General features: G+C 40.1%; 1 protein-coding gene across 1 annotated transcript; it reads left to right on the top strand.

The window, feature by feature from the left end:
- The first annotated feature begins 8,476 nt into the window (after positions 1-8,476).
- Positions 8,477-10,495, top strand: LOC128021568 (NLR family CARD domain-containing protein 3-like). The gene is made up of 2 exons (XM_052608885.1): positions 8,477-8,571; positions 8,674-10,495. Exons 1-2 carry the CDS (start codon positions 8,510-8,512, stop codon positions 10,478-10,480), a joined length of 1,869 nt encoding a protein of 622 aa, XP_052464845.1. The 5' UTR covers positions 8,477-8,509; the 3' UTR covers positions 10,481-10,495.
- The last annotated feature ends 10,811 nt before the right edge of the window (positions 10,496-21,306 follow it).

A 21,306-nucleotide genomic window follows, 5' to 3' on the forward strand; every position in this document is an offset into this window, starting at 1 on the left:
GAAATTTATTTTTATATGTTTAAATAGTTTATTTTGCGAGTAGATGAACTGGTTTGATTTGTGTTAGGTGTTGTGTGTGTGTGGTTGATTTGATCATTTGTTAACACACGACTAACATTTTGTATCTGAGTGAACGCTGCATCTCATGATCTGTTTCGCTCAGGATCCGTTCAGCTGAATTATTGAGTTTGTTTGTCATTTCTATTCAGAGTCAGTGCTGGAGATCAGATTCTGTTTCATCATGGAGGACACACAAACATCCTCAGATCAAGAGTTTTCTCCAGGATGCAGGTACTTTGAAGAAACACTGTATTAAATCACCTTGAATGATGAGAGATGGGCATTGTGTTCATGTGTCTGGAGATTTTATGACCCATAAATTGACTCATCATTTTGTGTTTTTGATTAAAAAAAAATCCTTAAAGACCAAAAATGATTATCATAAGTTAAATTGTTGTGTTATAGTTCAGTTCATCAGAAGAGATCAGAAATGGAGTCCAGCTGTGTGTCTGTGAGGAGTGATTGGTCTATCCATCATTCAGTAAAATTTAATAATGGAGATACAAAGATTGATCTCCGGTATATTTCTACAATAGGCCTATATGATATATTCTTCTTGTATATTGATAAATTATATATATATATATATATATATATACATATACATTTTTTTTTTTTACCATTCAAATGACTGACTTTAATCTCTCTCTCTATTATAGTTCAGTTTATCAGAAGAGACCAGAACCAGAGTCCAGATGTGTGTCTGTGGGGAGTGACACATCTATGCATCATCTTGTAACATTTAAGAGTGGAGATATAAAGACTAATCTCAGGTAAATTTTTATGTAAATATTATTATTATAGCATGCCATTCTATATAATAAAGATAGTGTTAACTTTATTTTGAAATATTTTAAAGGGGGCATAATACGCACAGTTTCACCCAATCTCCAATGTTAATCTAGAGTAGAGTAGTACTGCTCCTTCATATGTCCAAAAATCGTATCGAATTTCATAAAAGAAAGATACAGCTTTATGATTCTCTTTGAAAACATCTGAGCTCCTGGAGGCGCACCGTGGGTGGAGCTAAAGATTGACTAACAAATGCATGCCGATTGCCAACAAAACAAAGATAAAAAGATATTTGATGCCATTTCACTTACGATCTGCAGTTCAAAATCATGACTGGAATCTTTTACAGCTGGGTCAGCTCTGTCTTTCAGTATCAAACGATATTGCTGTCCTGGAAAAACAAAATATATCCACTGTTTACACAACGCTGCGTACTTCAGTAAACTGAACAGGTTTGGGGGGGGGGGGGGTCTATGGTTTGCTGCGTAATGTCAGCTTTTGTGATTTGTCATAATAACTGCAGACTGCAGTCAATGGAAATGCTTCTCTATCAGTGCATGCCTGCTCCTCACAGCACAGATCATAAAAGTAGACTAAAGTTTCTGTTCAGTGCTGAGTCATTCAAGTGCAGATCCTCTCATTATAACAAACAAAGTGTAGAGATTAAATAGGCTAATAGATTCAGTGTGCAGTGTAGAGAGATTCATTAATTATAATGAAAGTTTGTGAAATCACGATAAACTAAGTTGAGTGACAAATTTTTAATGATTATAAACATAATTTGCAAATGTGACATTGCATTTATACAACAGTTTCATACACTGATTTTATACAAACATTAAAAGGTGACATCTTTATTAAAAATCTGACTTTTCCACGTTTTAAGTGCCATTATCAGGGCCCCGGTGCATCTGCCACCAAAGGAAATGTGAAAAAGATTAATCCAGTAACTTTGTTTTGGTAAGCCTTTTTCTGCAATAGTCTGAGAAAACGAGCGTGTCTGATTTCGTTCTCTTAGTGACGTGGCAAAGGGATCTCATTATAATATTGCTGCCCCTTAATCTGAAAATTTTCACCCATGGCACCATCATTGTGTTTTTGCAAGCAACAACAGTGTACCAGTTCTAAGGCAGCTGCTTTCTGTCTGTGTGTTATATCAGAAGTTTAAACTTTCCAAACCTATAAGACATCCGTTCATCTTCGGAACACAGTTTAAGATATTTTAGATTTATTCCGAGAGCTCGAAGTCCCTCCATTTGAAAATGTATGTACGGTATACGGTCCATGTCCAAAAAGGTAATAAAGACATCTTCAGAGTGTGACATCAGGGTGTCCATTAGAATTTGAAGTATCAAATACATTTTGGTCCAAAAATAACAAAAATGATGTAACATGGTATAAGGCTAGTTAGGTATGCAGGAGCTAAACCATTTAGGGCCTTGTACGCAAGTAATGATAATTTGTAACTGATACGGAACTTAATAGGTAGCCAGTGCAGAGACTGTATAATTGGGGTAATATGATTATATTCTCTTGACCTGGTAAGAACTCTAGCTGATGCATTTTGGAATTTTTTAGCTTGTTTATTGAAGATGCAGGACAACCACCTAGAAGGGCTTTACAATATTCCAGTCTAGAGGTCATGAATGCACGAATTAGCTTTTCTGCATTTGTAGCTTGGCAATGTTTCTAAGGTGGAAGAATGCAGATTTTGTAACATGGGAAATATGGTTTTCAAAAGATAAGTTGCGGTCTAATATAACACCCAGATTTTTGACTGTAGAGGAAGTAACAGTATATCTATCTAGTTGCAAATTGTAATCTACAAGATTCTATGTACGTTTTTTGGTCCAATAATTAATATTTGGTCCAATAATAATTAATATTAATATTGGTCATCCACTCTTTTACATTTTTAACACACTTTGTTGGCTTAGATAATTTAGAAGTTTCATCTGGTCTTATTGAGATATATAGCTAAGTATCATCAGCATAACAGTGGAAACTAATCCCGTATTTTCTCATGATATTACCAAGGGGCAACATGTACAGTATATTGAAATTAGAGGACCTAGGATGGATCCTTGTGGCACTCCATATTTCACTGCTGATAAATGAGATGACTCCACATTTAAATAAACAAAAGGGTAGCGATCAGACAGGTAGGATCTAAAACATCTTAGAGCCTGTCCCTGAATACCTGTATAGTTTTGTAATCTATCTATGAGTATGTCATGATCTATTGTGTCAAACGCAGCACAAGATCAAGTAAAATTAGCAATGAGATGCAGCCTTGATCTGATGCAAGAAGCAGCTCATTTGTAATTTTAACAAGTGCAGTTTCTTTGCTATGGTGGGGCCTGATACCTGACTGAAAATCTTCAAACCGATAATTTTTTTTTTTTATTTCTCAAGCATGCCCCGTTGCAACTGGCACCCCAGCCCGTGGCAGAGGCATCAGTTGACACCACAACATGTCTGGACACAGGTTCTAGGGGAATGGCAGCCCTTAGAAATGAGAGGTCCAACCATGAGGTGAAGGTTTGGAGGCAGGCTGGGGGGATGGTCCAGCTCTATTGTGCCCCTTTTGCCAGCAGGGTCGTGACCTCTTCATGCATGACAGGAGCATCCTTGCCCGCCATCGTCGCGCGAACACCTGGAAACCTGGGGGGAATGCTAGGCGAACTGAATTGTGTAGCTGAGCCTGATCATTAGGATGAGCCAGCAGGATGCCCTGGGGAGCTCTAGCCAGGCTCCCAGAAATCGATCCAGTAAGGGGAAGGGAACTACAGGCATGCCGACGGTGGGGCAGCAAAGTGGAACAGACACACCTGGCATGGGAGGCATAGCATCCCTTAGCGGGGCGGAGTGAGAGCACTCGTCTGACTCCAAGTGGCAAAGAGAGCTTGAGCCGGCCCTGCATGGAAACTGGCAAAGGAAGAGGGGAACAAAAGCGGCCAGGAAGCACGTTACCAACTGTTGTTCGTGGCCTCTTGGGACCCAGAGGTAGAGGAAACAACTCTTTTAGTGAAGGTGTGGGTACCACTGGCCAGTGGCGGAACAAAAAGAAAATGAGAAAAAAGGATTCTCCCCCGGCCCTCCTCCGGTGGAAGGAGTGGTCCTGCTACCATCTCCTGATGAGCTGATGTCCCCAACTCCGAGTCGCCCATCTCAGGAACGCCACTTGGTAGGTTAAGGATCAGAGATGGGCTGCGTTGCCCTTCTGTGGCCATCTCCTCACTGCGGCCAGGGTGAAGGCTGAGGCAGCTGTGCTGGTGGCAGTGTGGAGGCAGCCGCAGTCTGCCGGGGCAGGATGTGTTTGATGGCCTCAGACTGCTTCTGGATGGCAGAGAACTTCTGGGCAAAATTCTCTACCGTGTCGCTGAAGAGGCCTGCCTGGGAAATCAGGGAGTTGAGGAACTGAGTCCGATCAGACTCCCCAGGTTCAGCCATTGGTGGTGCTCCTGGACCACCAAAGTGGACCACTGTAACCTTCGTTGCCCGGAGAGTGAGGTCGGAAGCGGCAGAAGCGGCCTGACCCGCAGCTCTGTAAGCCTTGGCCACAAGCGTGGATGACAACTTGCAGGCCTTGGAGGGAAGCTTGGGACCACCACACCATGCCGAGGTGCTCTGAGGACACAGTTGCATCACAACAAAGCGCTCCACTGGGGGAATCCCAACATACCCCTTGGCCGCTCTGCCATCGAAGGCATTGAAGGCGAAGTAAGCACCAGAATGGTTTCGGGCTGTTAAAGGTGCCTTCCATTAACTGGTCACTTCCTGGTGCACTTCTGGAAAGAAAGGAACCAGCAGGGGCTGCTGGCGATCAACCCGTGCAGCCCCCAGGAACCAATCAGCCAGCCTTGAGCGCTCAGGACAGGGTGGAGGATTTCACTCAAGCCCGATGCTCTCAGCTGCCCGGGAAAGCACTGCTGTCAGCTCGGGATTGGACTCTGGCAACGATGGCACTCCCAAGGAAGGCAATGCAGCCCAATCCTCATTTCCAGAGGACTCAAGTCCGCCTTGTGATGCGCCGATTGACATATGGTCTTCCTCCTGAGCCCTGAATGAGATGTCAGGACTCTGAGAGGGTCCAGTAAACTCATCCAGAAACCCAACCGGCTGCGGCGTTTGTAAGGGGGGGGGTGTGGCCCGAGGAGGTTTGCTCTCCAAGGAAGCCTCCCACGGTAACCCTCAGATCCCCCTGGTCACCAGCCGAAGTAGCCCTCTTACGAGAAGAGGAGCTAGAACGGGGTGTGGGGACTTTATACATTTTAAGATAATTAAGTCTCGATCTTAAGGCCAAGATGGTCATGTCCCCACAATGAGAACATGAGTCATCCACAAACGCAGTCTCAGTGTGATGACACATGACACATCGATAGTGGCTGTCCCGAGGAGCGATATATCTGAATGTATAGAATGAAAAACTTACCCAACCCAGGGACACTTTAGCTTCAGATGATCTTGATTTCTCAGGTGTGTCTCCTGTAGAAAAACCACATCAGCATTCAACCTTTTCAAATGGGAGAATATTTTTGATCTTTTGATGGGGTTACCCATTCCTTTAATATTCCAAGTAAGAAGTCTTAAATTAGCCATTTACCTCACTATAAACCACTAGCTTGACTACATCAGACTTCATACTTCTGCTCAATTTCAGTTCGCTTCTGTACTCCGTCTGAGACAGCAAACTATCTCTCAGATTTCCTATTTCCTATCTCCCAGGCTGAGAGCCGTGACATAAACGCTAAGCGCCGAATTTAGGATTGTAGTTTAGGTTAGGGAAATAGAACATGGGACTTCTATGCGCTCTGTTGTGGAGAATATTCCCGGCATTTGCCAACTGAAGCCCGAACTAGAAGAGTGATTGTTTCACATTTTGAATGGAGGTGATGTTGTGGCCCTACTTCCGAGTCCCGACAGGTTGTGGGAAAAGTTAAATTTATCAACTGTTACCAATTGTCAGTGAGAAACTGGCAAGGCCAAAGTCCGGCACAATGATAATTGTGATTGTGAACTGCCATGTTCCCTCCGGTATTTTGCTCGATGGTTTTGTTTTTGCAGCATACCTGTTTACAGCCGGCGAATAACACACGTAATAACCAAACGTTATGTGATTTGGCTTATGGGGACACCAATGATTTTAAACTTCAGACAAGCATCCCCCACAAGAAAGTAAATGCTTGTCAATTATGCCCTTCCAGACTCTGTCTACGAAGCAAAGCGAAGTAGCAGAGTTTGGTATTACCAGGCTAATAAACCACACCACTTGGGGTGAACATGTGTAAATGCACCTCCTGTAAAGAAAATACAAATAAAAAATCAGGCCAGAAAATACAAATAACAACCAGAACACCCACCTAACATCCCCAAATGATGTGAACTCGTGTTGACTCCAACTGGAGCAATATCATAGTTACTGCTAATGATTAGAAACTCTTAGACAAAAGCTTGAGACCTGCAGAATATACAGTTTGAGTAATATTAATAATGAAAATGCAAAAATATTCATATTAAATCAGAAAGCCTGCTTTAACCAATAACACCACACTTACAGTATATTACAGATAAAATAGGAACACCGTTTGAGTTCTTATAACATTAAACAAATTTTGGATTTGTGCCTGTGTAGGACACTCTAACAGTCTCCGAGAGTATGTAAACCAAACCACACTCCATTTTTTAAGTCCAGTGACTAATGACTAAGGCATATTGCTAAGATGAATGGATTAGCTTACTCTGGTGACAAGATAACACTTAGTTAGGACCTGACTCGACTCAACGTGGACCACGGGGACCTGGTCTGTGGGGACCTGATTCGACTCTGGATGGTCACCTGTGGCTGCCATCTTGTGCAGTGGCGCTGGGCTGGTGACCATCTTGTGCAGTGGTGCTGGGCTGGCTGCCATCATGGAGAGACAGGTGTGGTCGTGTATCCTTTTGACTACAAAGGTAACTGGTGAACCCCCAAAAGTCCAGGACCTCCAGCCCCTTCATCTCCCACCCAGGCAAAGGATTATCCAGACCGTTGTTAAACAGGTCCTTCAGTGCTTCCTCATTATACCCCAGCCCTACTGCCATTGTCCAAAAGATCTGCGCAAACTCACCCACCTCACTCCCCTTTTGACAGAGGGTGATTAGGTTCAGGAACCTCCCCCTCCGCTCCTCAATGCTGGCTGGGGAGCGGGAAAAAAAAATCCCACACTGCTGGATCTGGGCATGATGAGATCCAATTGCAGTGTTTTAATGGGGTAATCAAAAATCTAAATCCTAAAACAGGCTAGAGGTCAATAACAAGGAAATCAGTCCAAAAAGAAAAGAAACATGAAAGAACACGAGAAAGATGAGTGACGGAAACAGACCGGTTTATATAGACAGGTGAGAACGATGAAAGTGGAGACAGCTGAGTGCAATTAATTTCTCCTTTTAACATGCTTTCCTAAAAGCACATATTGCATAAAGCAAAATGGTATATCAAGTAATATTGTTATATATAAAATCATCTTTATACAATTTTTGGTATATAAAAATAAAACCCTGAAACCCTGATTGGTGAGTTGAAAAAAAAAATCTCATTATTTTTGCCTTTCATGTGTACTCATTGCCTCTTACAAACTAATTGCAAATGTTAATGCAAAGCGTAAAGTAAATAATACTTAAATTTGAATGAATCTGAACGAATTGCGTTGATGGGTTGCTCTTGCTTCGCTCTTGGGATGCATGCGCGCTCTTCCAGGACAAATGCTTTTACAAGGAGTTCCATCCTTCATGATGCCATGAAGAGCCACAACCAAAAAAAAAAAATAATAATAATTTTAAAAAAATTCTAAGAAACCCGGAAGAGTATATTTGTCACAGAAATACTCTGTTGTACTCCCAAATCATTTTTTAAAAACTTTGTTAAAGCGTTGGATTATCATGCGAAACATGGACTGTGTAAATAACTCGACATGAAACATCCTTGGACTCCCCCTTGACATATATGTGTCCCTGGAGCAAAAATGAGTCGCTGGGGTATATCTTTAGCAATAGCCATAAAAAAAAAAAAAAACATTGTATAGGTCAAAATTATAGAATTTTTCTTTTTTATTTATTTATTTTTTATTTATTTTTTTTTTATTTTTATTTTTTATTCTAGAAATCATTAGGATATTAAGTAATGATCATGTTCCATGAAGATATTTTGTAAATTTCCTACTGTAAATATATCAAAACTTAATGTTTGTTTAGTAATTTACATTGCTAAGAATTCATTTGGACAACTTTTCTCAGTATTTAAAGTTGTTGTTTTTTTGTTTGTTGTTTTTTTTTGCACCCTCATTTTTCAGATGTTCAAATAGTTGTATATTCCAAATATTGTCCAATCCTTATAAACCATACATCAATGGAAAGCTTATTTATACAGCTTTCCAATGATTTATAAATCTCGGTTTCAAAAAATGGACACTTAAGATGTTACCCAGAGATGCATGTGTGAAAACTCTCTATTTAACATCTTTTGTAATAAAAAAAAAAAAAGTAAATGATCATGAATTGCACTTTAAAGTGATTTGTTTAAAAGTGATTTGTTGTACTTTGGTAAATATGGTAATTTAGAGGATTCACTTTAGTCTCTCTCAGTTATAGATCAGAAGGAGAGTCCAGCTGTGTGTCTATGAGGAGTGATGCATCTGTTCCATTAGATTATATGGGTGAAGAGACCGAAACTGATCTCAGGTGATCTCGGTGATCTCCATTTTTGTAAAAAAAAAAAAATTCATTAGGATACAGAATAAATAAGCTTATTTTATTTATTAATGTTGTATTTTAATTTTATAGGCATGAAGTCCTCAACAGGTTTAGATCAAATCTGCTGAAGAAGTTTAAGCATCTGTATGAGGGAACAGCGATGCAGAGAAACCCAACACTCCTGAATGAGATCTACACAGAGCTCTACATCACAGAGAGTGAGAGTGGAGAGATCAGTAATGAACATGAGGTGAGACAGATTGAGACACAATCCAGGAGAGCAGCAACAGCGGACACAGCCATCAAATGCAGTGAAATCTTTAGACCTTTACCTGGACAAGACAAAGCCATCAGAACTGTGCTGACAAAGGGAGTCGCTGGCATTGGAAAAACAGTCTCTGTGCAGAAGCTGATCCTGGACTGGGCTGAAGGGAAAGAGAATCAGGACATCCAGCTCATATTTCCACTTCCTTTCAGAGAAATCAACCTGATGAAGGACAAAACACTCAGTCTTTCAGATCTTCTTCATGTCTTTCTCCCGGAAACTAAAGAAATTGAAATATCCAGTGATGAATATAAAGTGTTGTTCATCTTTGATGGTCTGGATGAGTGTCGTCTGTCTCTGGACTTTAAGAGCGAAGTGAAAGTGTGTAATATATCTGAATCAGTCTCAGTGGACGAGCTGCTGATGAACCTCATTGTGGGGAATCTGCTTCCCTCTGCTCTCATCTGGATCACCTCCAGACCAGCAGCAGCTGATCTCATCCCCTCTGAATGTGTCCATCGAGTGACAGAGGTACGAGGCTTCAATGAGCCACAGAAGGAGGAATACTTCAGGAAGAGAATCAGTGATCAGAGTCTGGCCGACAGGATCATCTCACACCTGAAGTCATCAAGGAGCCTTTACATCATGTGCCACATCCCAGTCTTCTGCTGGATCTCAGCCGCTGTTCTGGAGAAGATGTTGAGTCGAGCAGAGAGAGGAGAGATTCCCAAGACTCTCACTCAGATGTACACACACTTCCTAATCCTTCAGACCAACATCAAACATGGGAAGGACTATGAGGAGAAGGTGACAGATGAAGACATGATCCTCAAACTGGGGAAAGTGGCTTTTGAGCAGCTTGTGAAAGGCAACCTGATCTTCTATGAGGAAGACCTGAGAGAGTGTGGCATTGATGTGACAGAAGCATCAGTGTACTCAGGATTGTGCACTCAGATCTTCAGAGAGGAGCTGGGCTTGTATCAGGGGAAAGTCTTCTGCTTTGTTCATCTGAGCATTCAGGAACATCTAGCAGCTCTATATGTGCACATTTTATTTAAAAATGATAAATACAGAAATTCGCTTGAGCCCATCACCAAACAGTCTAAATTGAAGGACTGGTTTCAGCTCAATTCATCAGAACATGTTTCATTATCTGAGCTGCATCAGAAAGCTGTGGATGAGGCTTTACAGAGTAAAAATGGACATCTGGATCTTTTCCTGCGGTTCCTTCTGGGTTTGTCAGTGGAGTCTCACCAGATTCTCCTACAACAAATAATGAAACACACAAGAAGCAGCTCTGACAGAAATGAGAAAACAGTTGAGTACATCAAGAAGAAGATTAGGACCATTGACTCTCCGGAGAAATCCATCAATCTGTTCCACTGTCTGAATGAACTGGGTGATCATTCACTAGTGGAGGAAATACAACAGTATCTGAACTCTAGAAGAATAAAGGAAGCTAAACTCTCTTCATCTCAGTGGTCAGCTGTAGCTTTTGTGTTGTTGACATCAGAAGAGGAACTGAATGAGTTTCGTCTTGATAAATTTGTTAAAAAAAAGAATGAGCCTGAAAATATGAAAGTTCTTCAGAAGCTGCTGCCTGTGATTAAAGAATCCAGATCAGTTCAGTAAGTATCATTAAGTACAATAATTTCACTGTTTAAACATTATGAAAATCAAAGTTGAAGCTCATAAATCTTAAGTTCTGCAAATGTTGTTCAGAATAATTTGTAATTTTTAAAGGGGTCATGAACTGCCTTTGTTTGTTATTTTATACTGTTTTCTGTGATCCACTGTTACGTTCTCCTCCCAGTCTAGTAACGAAGAAAAGTAAAGAAAAAGGCAAGTAACAAAGAAAAAGAGGGGTAACGTTAAAAACGTAGAATTACGTAGAGGATACGCTTCAGCCTCAGGCTTCAGAGTGAAAGCAAACACAGCTTCAAGTACTAGAAAAAGTATTAATTTCTGTTATCTGAATTGAAATGGTTAACAAAAGATGGGAATAAGTCTTCAGGAGAGAGGAGGGCCTAAAATAACAGAGAAAACCTGAGGCTAACGAAGGTTTAAGGGAGCTATCTTCCCTGTACAAAAGCAAAGATGATGATCAACAATAAAAACTTCCCTGACCTCCCTCTATAACCAAATGACAGGAGAAAAATATGAACAGAGCTAATAAGATTACATACAATACCTTTTAATTACCCACATGTAGAGAAATCAACACTAGAAAGCAAACCCTGCATTATATGAGTGGTATTGGAATATAAATCGCAGCACGTTTCAGATTAAAAAACACGACTTCTATTTCTGAAAATATCACAGTTAGGAGATTTATAATGAGACCATATATATATATATATATATATATATATATATATATATTTTACTAGTGGGTGCAGGACACTATAGTTAATGTAAGTGAGGACAGCAAAATAAACTGACAAATTATACCCAAAAATTCTTCATGCAGTGGACTACCAGTAAAACTGATACAAATTTGGGACCAAAAATTATTCAGACCGAGCGTCTGAGACGTTAACCTTTTGTCTTTATGCACTTCCTGATGACTGGGCAGGGTGCCAAGTTAAAGATGGTACATCTGTGCCTTTTTCTCTATGATAATGTGAAGGTATGGGTGATACTGTCAGGCTAATTGGATTAGCACCTATGCATTTGAATGACACTAAGCTGATGAAATCGGGGCCGGGGAAATTCCGGTAACGGGTTGATTCTTCTACTGCATTTTCATGCTTTGTTTAGATTGTCTGCACCTCTATGTATCCCTCCACATTGAAAGGTATAAACTCTTACTGTGCTGAACTATAGTCAGACTTGGATGACTGCAGCAACGCACAGCGAGTCCTCAATAACGAGTAACTTCTGAATGAACCTTTAAGACCAGTACAAATTTGTTATCCTCTGTGTCGTCAGAGAAGAATTAACCTGTTAGCCAGCACCCCTCAGTATGGGACTCACAGCTAAAAGTAACCTACCTAACTTAAAATTGTAACATTTCCTTACTTCAGTATGTTACACACACAATGTTTGTGTCTTTGGAAAGAAGACCATTTGGGCATTACATTCTATCAACCAAATTTTATAATGTTAAAAAATATGAAAAGTTATAGACACTGTTCCTTGAAAGTTTCTTGAAAGTTTTTATTTACCACACTGTATTTTTTTTTATTTGATATAAAAATACATGAAATCAGTCCTGGAGCAATCTAGAAAATTAATGGGTTGAAAGTCACATGTCTCGTGAGTTTTTATTTCAAACCTGAAGAGGATATCATGAAAAATTAGATTCCTGCAAATATTTTTCTGAGAATGTCTAGTTATGTATAGTATAAATATAAAAATATTTAGCAACTGTATTGAAGGCTACAAACTATTTAGTCATGAAACATACCACTGCATATTTTTCAATTATGAAACTATAGACAGAAACTTAGACATTATATAAGTGATTTATTTGAGCAATAGAAAAATATAATAAGAATAATTTGAGTAAGAAAAATAAGATAAGAAAATTAAAAAATATTTAACTTTGTATGCCAATTACAGAACATCCTGAGATTGCTAGAAATGTAGTAATTACAATGAATTACAATGCAAATAAGTGCTAATGTGCTGATGGCCAGTTATAGAGATGGTAATAATACAAATGCCCCATAAAGTCAATAAACCAATCTCTCTACTCCTATTGATGGATTTTCATGTATAGCCATGATAACCATGATTATACAGTAATACCAAGCTGATTTGCACTCAAACAGATGGTAATCATGCAGATACATTCAACATAAAAACACACTCACACATATGTGAAAACTTTTGAAAAATAAAACAAATAAAGAAAAAGGCGATCGCTTCACGAGAGAGTGCCACAATTCAAATAAATTATCTTTTGTCTTTTTTTTTGGAGGATCATCTCATTCTGTTTGTGACTCTGTATGCTGCAAAACCATGCCATTTTTTAACTACCAAGGTGCAGTTTCTGAACATGAGTTATTCCATAATGGACACAAGCACTACTGTCCCTGAAGAAATGAAACTTAAACACAATGATATTGCTTCATTGGACTAAACGTGCTCCATGAGATGTTGATACTGGGTGCAGGCTAACACGTTAATAGACAGCTGTAGGGTTTGGTTAACTAGTTTATCCTCTAAAAATATTATTATCCTCCGTTCAGGCAGGTAAGATTAGCATTAGATGCAAATATTGATTATCCTCTGTTCAGGCAGGGAAGATTAGCATCACGTGCTAATATTTGTTATCCTCTGTTCAGGCAGGGAAGATTACCATTATACAATTATATGCATTGTTCCCTTGGTAAAATCTGCATTTCAGGGGCTAAACATCACGTTATCTGTATTGGGGTCGCTTCGACCCGCGGACATGAAAAACAACCGCAGACTTGGCAACACTGGGTGGCCTTTTACTACACAGAGCCATAGTTCACAGAAAATCCACAAAAAATCAATTTCAAAATCGCAGGCGATTCTTTGTCGATTTTAAAAAAGCTATATATATATATATATATATATATATATATATATATATATATATATATATATATATATATATATATATATATTTTTTTTTTGTAGCTTGTCGGTGGACTATGGCTCTGTGTAGTAACTGCCGCTCCACCTGAACCAGTGTTGCCAAGTCCACGGTTGTTTTTCATGTCCGCGGTTTGAAGTGATCCCAATGCCAATAATGTGATTTTTAGTCCCTAAAATGCATATTTTACCAAGGCAACCCTGCCAAAACGTATATTTTAACCCCGGGATGCAATTTTTATCAGGGAACCCCCTGGAAACATGATTGAAAAGCAAGTGGGCAGGATTTGTTTTGAAAACCTGGCAACCCTGATCTGAACGCATGTGCTGGAAATGTACTTTTAATATCAGTTACACCTTTACTAATGAGATGCGCATGAAAATTGAATTCGACTTTTTACACAACCCCATTTTTGTCATAGGAAACTCAGACCAGCAAGGAGCCCAGGGAATAAATTAATGCAACAGGCTTGGGGAATGCAACTGGGGCCAAACCTGCGGTGAAGACTCCCTCATAGGCCTTCCCCATCCACTAGTCATAAACTTCACTGTTCTTTAGGTGTCACAGGAATTAAAAAAAATAGGGAAAGAAGGAAGAACAATAGCAGACTCAGATTGTGTCAAAGCAACTGTTCAGCAAAGGATCCGTTTCCTGTTGTTGTGATTTGATCTGAACAAAATAGTGTATCGGTGTGACACAACTGAACCGGAATAGCATACGTTCTAGCTGATATTCTCCAAAAGTTGTAGGTTATTCAAAAATGGCACAAGGGTGATGCAGAGGAGACAAATTGTTGAATTTTATTTATTTATTTTTTTGCCGCACAATGTATTCTCGTAGCTTCGTATGATATAAGATGAACCACTGATGTCACATGGATTATTTTTCCAGATCTCCTTGCTACGTTTCTGGACTTGGGAACATTTCAGTTGTATTGCTGTCGTAAGGTCAGAAAACTCTCAGATTCCATCAAAAATATCTTAATTTGTGTTCCGAAGATGAACCAAGGTCTTGTGTTTGGTGAGGACATGCAGGAATGATTATCGGTTGGCTGTGAAGATATTCTGGCAAACCATACGGCCCCTCCGGAAGGGGAAGCAGTGCCCTGCCTACACTGTTTACAGTGGAGGTGGTCAACTGTTGACCTCAACTTGGGATATCGTTGGACGGTGGAAGGAATACCGACATGCCTTCCCGTGGAGGAAGCAGGGGCTGATGGGTCAGAGATGGACTTGTCCATCACCCAAGCTGAAGTCACCGAGGTAGTTAATAAGCTTCTTGGTGGCAAGACACCAGGGGTGGATGAGATCCGCCCTGAGTACCTCAAGTCCCTGGATGTTGTGGGGCTGTCTTGGCTGACACGTCTCTGCAGCAACGTGTGGTGGTCGGGGACAGTGCCTCTGAGAATGGCAGACCAGGGTGGTGGTCCCTGTTTTCAAGAAAGGGGACTGGAGGGTGTGTTCCAACTACAGAGGAATCACACTCCTCAGCCTTCCTGGGAAAGTCTATGCCAGGGTACTGGAGAGGAGAATTCGGCCGATAGTCGATCCTTGGTTTCAGGAGGAACAATGCAGTTTTCGTCCCAGTCGTGGAACACTGGACCAGCTTTATACCCTCACCAGGGTGTTGGAGGGTTCATGGGAGTTTGCCCAACTAGTCCACATGTGTTTTGTGGATCTGAACAAGGCGTTCGACCGTGTCCCTTGCAGCCTCCTGTGGGGGTAGCTCCAGGAGTATGGGGTACGGGACCTTCTGTTAAGGGCTGCCCGGTCCCTGTATGACCGGAGCAGGAGCTTGGTTTGCATTGCCGGCTGTAAGTCAGACTTGTTCCCGGTACATGTTGCACTCCAGCAGGGCTGTCCTTTATCACCGGTCCTGTTCATTGTTTTTATGGACAGGATTTCTAGGCACAGCCAGGGTTCGGAAGGTGTCCGGTTTGGGGACCATGTGATTTCGTCTCTGCTTTTTGCAGATTATGTTGTCATGTTGGCTTTATCGCGCCAGGACCTTCAGAATGCACTGGGATGGTTTGCAGCCGAGTGTGCTGCCACTCGGGAGGAGCTCAGAGTAGAGCCACTGCTCCTCCACATCGAGAGAAGCCAGCTGAGGTGGCTTGGGCATCTATTCCAGATGCCTCCTGGACGCCTTCCTGGGAAAGTGTTCTGGGCACGTCACACCGAGGGGAGGCCCCGGGGAAGACCTAGGACACACTGGAGGGACTATGTCTCTCGGCTGGCCTGGGAATGGCTCGGTATCCCCCCGGAAGAGCTAGAGGAAGTGTCTAGGGAGAGAGAAGTCTTGATGTCTCTGCTTAGACTGCTGCCCCCATGACCCAGCCTTGGATAAGCGGAAGAAGATGGATGGACTGATGAAGTGAACCTCTCAACCGCTTTTACCTTCCACTGAAGCTCACATCAGGTGCACAGAGTTAAAGACTCCATGTGTGTCAGAGAAGACAGTAGTACAGACTACAAAGTGTTCAACACCTGTTATAAATGATGTGTAAATGCATGAACAAATAATTTACAAAGCTTTCTGCATCCCCTAATCTAAAGTGTAAACTATTCACCACATGTAAATGTGTTACATATCATTTATAGATCTTTCTTACCTATTACAAATTATTTGTATATGTACACAAGTCATTAATAACACTTTCTGCATCCCTTAATCTAAAGTGAAAACTATCCATCACTTGTAAATGTTACAAATCATTTGCAGAGTGATAAATAATGTATCAACTAATAACTTATAAACCATCTACTAATGATCAGTTTGATTTATTTCATGATTTCAACTTTTTTTCCCTTTATTCTACCAGGTGATGTCCCATTGAGTCAAATCTCTTACAAGGGAGCCCTGGAGCAACAGTACACAAGTTACACAGAATCACAAAAACAAACACAGCAATCAAAACTGATTTACAGTACATGTAAAACAATTTAAAATAACAAAAGGCTTATTGAAAGCATGTGCATTGTTCAAATTTCGATTTTTTTAAGTAATTGTTTAAAATTTTTAAGTGGGATAAGAACAGAAAGCTTCGAAACTTTTTTGAAGTAAATTCCAACACCAAGGAGCAGCATAACTAAAAGCAGTCTTGCCAAATTCTGTTGTTACATGTGGGATATTTAGAGCCAGAATATTAGCGGAGCGAAGATTATAAAGGTGATGATTCCTGGTCAACAAACTAGTAAAATAGCTGGGTAAATTACCATTTATTGCTTTAAAAATAAAAATGTGCCAGTGGAACCATCTACGCAGACCTAAAGAGCTAAAACCAGTTTCCAAAGACAACAGTGATGAGTATGTGACTTGGCATTAGTAATGAAATGTAATGCACCATGGTAGACTGAGTCAAGTGTGTGCAGCGTGGTAGAGGCAGCATGCATATAAATAACATCCCCATAGTCCAAGACTGGTAGGAAAGTGGCACTTATCAATTTCTTCCTAGCTTGGATAGTAAAACAGGATTTATTCCTAAAGTAAAAACCGAGCTTCACTCTCAGTTTTCTCAATAATTTTATTGAGAAATCAATATGAACCTTGAAGGTTAGCTTTTCATCAATCCACAGACCAAGATATTTATAAGATGAAACATTTTCCACACACTTCCCATCTAGTGTGGAAATGGCTAGAGCTGTTGATGCGGGTAGAGTGCAAGACTTTGAGAACTGCATCACTTTAGTTTTACCAGCGTTTAATAAGTTCAATGAAGGTGGTCTGTAATAAATTAAAAGACTGTTGTAGTGATTGATAAGCTTGAGCTAAAGTGGGGGCGGAACAATATAGTACTGTATCGTCTGCATAGAGATGTATTTTGCATTTATCTGCTACAGAGGCAATGGTGTTAATGTAAATGGTGAATAAGAGCGGACCCAGGATAGACCCTTGAGGGACAACTCGACGGACCCCCAGTGGGGCAGAACTATGCCCATCGACAACTACAGTCTGTGTTCTGTTCTCAAGGTAGTTTATGAACCAGTCTACTGCCTTAGTGCCCAAGCCAATGCCCCGGAGCCTCTTAAAGAGGATACAATGATCTACTGTGTCAAAGGCCTTTGACAATTCAATAAACAGGGCAGCACAGCTCATCTTATGGTCAAGGTCACAGATGATGTCATTAAGCACCTTGGTAGCTGCAGTAATGGTGCTATGCTTGGCCCTAAAGCCTGACTGTTCCGGGCAGAGTATGTGATGATTTTGCAGGAAGCCCTTAAGTTGGGTATTTACTAAAGACTCTAGGACCTTTGCAAGCACAGACAATTTAGATATTGGGCAGTAATTATCGAGAATGGAGGGGTCCCCCCTTTCAGCAGGGGGAGCACATGGGCAGATTTCCAAACATCTGGTAAGTTATTTGAAGACAAAGACAGGTTAAAAATGTATTTAATAGGTTCCACTATGATATGTGCTGATAATTTCAGTAAACCAGGATCTAGGCCATCAGGACCAGCTGATTTCCTAGTATCAATTTCCTTAAGAGCCTTAAGCACTGCAGATGAGGGAATGAATTCAAAATCAAATCCCTCACTGACCAGAGAAGCAGGAGAATTGTGTTGGAGGGGTGAGGACACATGGCTATGTGAAACCTCTTCTGGGTATGTTTCTTTAAAAATGTCACCTGCCTTGATGAAATGGTCATCGAAAGCATTACCAATATCATTCTTGTTTGAGATCTGTTCAGTGTCTTTAACTATATACTTGGGGAGAGCAGAGTCACTGGAAGGTAGTTTCCGAGATGTTATTGTCTTCCAAAATTTAGATGTATTATTTAGGTTTGAGGACATTGATTTGAGGTAATAGTCAGATTTGCACTTTCTTACAAAGTAAGTACACTTGTTCCCAGAGATGTATAGTAACGAAGTAGAACTACTTCACTACTGTACTTAAGTACTAAAAGGCGGTATCTGTACTTTACTAGAGTATTATTTTTTTCTCCTACTTCCACTTTTACTTCGGTACATATTTTCGCTGAGTTTAATACTTTTACTCCGATATTTTTTTATGTGCTGCATCGTTACTCGTTACAATTATAATAATGTTACGAATCATTTCATTACAAACCACTGCCAGAACTGTAGATGGCAGGTTTGATGAAGCTGGCACATCATTAAGCGAATCAAGCGAGACTGCGCGTGCTGACTGAACTGCTGTGAAGAGAGAGATGAACAGCGAGCCGAGCCAGATAATGACTCGTTCACGAGTCAAGAACCGGTTGCATCATTTTTCGGATGACCAGTAACGTTAGTTCTTTCTGACAGTTCGATTCAGTAAACCAGTTGAAGAAAACAGTTCACCGATTCTTTTGCACTCGATGCAATGGCGTCATTGGCGTTAACTGCAAATGGGCTCATAACATTAACACAGAATCAGTTCAGAATCAATCACCAAAAGAATCAGTTCGGTTCCAGACGCTCTGTGTGTCGGTTTGCTTCACGCTAAATCACACATGCGCAGTATCATCAGCTCCTCTGTTCACGAATCGGATGCGTCTGACAGAAACGGTTCTTGACTCGTGAACGAGTCATTATCTGGCTCGGCTCGGTGTTCATCTTCAGTTCTCTCTTCACATCAGTTCAGTCAGTGTACTGTTTGAGTCAATGAATTACTCCGGGATATTGGTTTGTTTTAACTCAGAGGGAGTGTCAGACACATTAAACAAGTTAACAGCTTAATTCATCTGTGGATTAATGCGTATTGGAGACGCGAACTGTTTAAAACGATTCAGTTCGATTTGGTGGACTGTTTCAAAAAGATGCGGGTACATTGAATGATTCGTTCGCGAACCAGATATCACAAACTGCTTTGTTTTTAACTGTCTTACAACAGACACGGAAGAGAAGACAATGCTGATTAAAGTCATAGTTTTTGCTATTTTTGGACCAAAATGTATTTTCGATGCTTCAAAAAATTCTAAATGACCCTCTGAGGTCTTAGGGGTTTGAAACAACATGAGGGTAAGTTATTAATGACATAATTTTGCAAATTGGGCTAAGTAACCCTAGTAACCGTTTTTTGTTTACAAGAAGTTACAGTCAAAGGAATTTGTATAGTAGTAAAAACAATATGTTCAAACTTTTGACTACTTTCTTTAATAGCTACATAACACAATACTTCTACTTTTACTTTCAGTACTTGAGTAGTAAATTTTAAAATAGACTACTTGCAATACTTAAGTACAAAAAATGTTGAATACTTTAGTACTTCTACTTAAGTGTGGTGCTTAAAGAGCACTTCTACTTCTACTCAAGTCACTTTTTTGATAGAGCACTTGTACTTTTACTCAAGTATGGTTCTCTAGTACTTTATACATCTCTGCTTGTTCTTAAGATACCTAAAATTAGTCCAGTCAGATTGGAGGTTTGTGTTCTTTGCTAAAGCCCAGGCTGCATTTCTCTCATGGATCAGAGAAGACAGTTTGTTCATCATTAACTAATAACTTATAAGTGACTTATAACTGAATTAATAAAACATAACTAAAATGTTAACTTATTACTTATTAATAATTTCTGAAAGTATAATCATGTTTTGTTAATGATTAGTTCATCATTAACTAATAATTTATAAATAAGATCAAGTCAGGCAGCCCAGTTGTCCAAGACATTAACACTTTGTCTTTATGCCCTTCCTGATAATTAGGCAGGGTCGCAAGTTAAACAGTCTTCAATAAAGAGTAACTTCTGTGTAAAATATATCCCAACGTCTCCTGGTCTTTGCTTCGATGAGGAAAAAGTTTCCTACAGCAGCATGCCTAGGAGACTACAGACTGTCATTAAGGCTAAGTGTTGCCCAACTAAGTATTAATAGTTGTGTAAATACTGTCATACTAACAGCTGTCTGAATAATTTTTGGTTTATTGTAATCCATTACATAACTTTCTATCAAAGTTATCTAACATTATCAAGCTAAATTTGTTCTGACGTAGTTTAACTTTGAGTTCTTGTCATTTTTATTGACATTTTCTTAACCAATGGTTTTCAACCTGTGGGCCACAACCTCTTAGTGGGTTTTGATATTATTGCAGGTGGGCCGCCAATTACTATTAAAAGAAATTATAATTTTGTTAATATTTGTAAGAGTCTGACTCTAGTCTTGCTTTGTCCAGTGCTCCCGTTCTCTGCCAATTTTGACTGCTCGTCTCAACACTGCTCTGCATGTTCCCTCCTGACTGCTTGCTCCGCTGACTGTCTACCTGCCGCCGAGCACTGCCTGGATCTGGTTTTCCCGTTTTACTGAAAGGTGCCAGCCTGAGTTATTTTTTGTTCATTGCCAGTTCATTCAATAAAGACAGTTAACAATCTAGCTTCTAAGTACTAAGTTATTAACCCAACAATAGTCAGGTCAGTTAATTTTTTTGAAGTGGGCCGTGCAAACATGTGTTTGGTTGTGTGGGCCACGAGTTGAAAAAGGTTGGGAACCACAGTTCTAAACTATGGTGAATAATGATAATGTGAGAAATGTTGGAGGTGTCTGAATAAATTTTGGTTAGACTGTATTTGATAAATGAAGTTAACCAACTAACCTTATACATACTCTTTTTGCTTCTGTACCCAATATTTGAAAAACTTGCAAATGCAATAAAATAACGGTATTGCTTCTCCTTATCGGCAAGTAGAAAAAAAAAAAAAAATAAAGTATTGGAATCGGGCGAGTACTGGAAAAAGTGGTATTGGTGCATCCTTACTTTTTATAGTACAATGTCCTTTTATGTCAAAAGATTGAGGGAATTTTGGTTTCTTAGTTCATGACCCCTTTAAACCACTAACATTGTGCAACAAAGTGATATTATTTAGAGTGATGAGTGTGTCACTGTTCTGTACAGGTTGAGTTATTGTAGCATCACAGATGAAGGTTGTGCTGCTCTGGCTTCAGCTCTGAGATCAAA

This window comes from Carassius gibelio, chromosome A10 (genome assembly GCF_023724105.1).
Source record: "Carassius gibelio isolate Cgi1373 ecotype wild population from Czech Republic chromosome A10, carGib1.2-hapl.c, whole genome shotgun sequence".
Lineage (NCBI taxonomy): Eukaryota > Metazoa > Chordata > Actinopteri > Cypriniformes > Cyprinidae > Carassius > Carassius gibelio.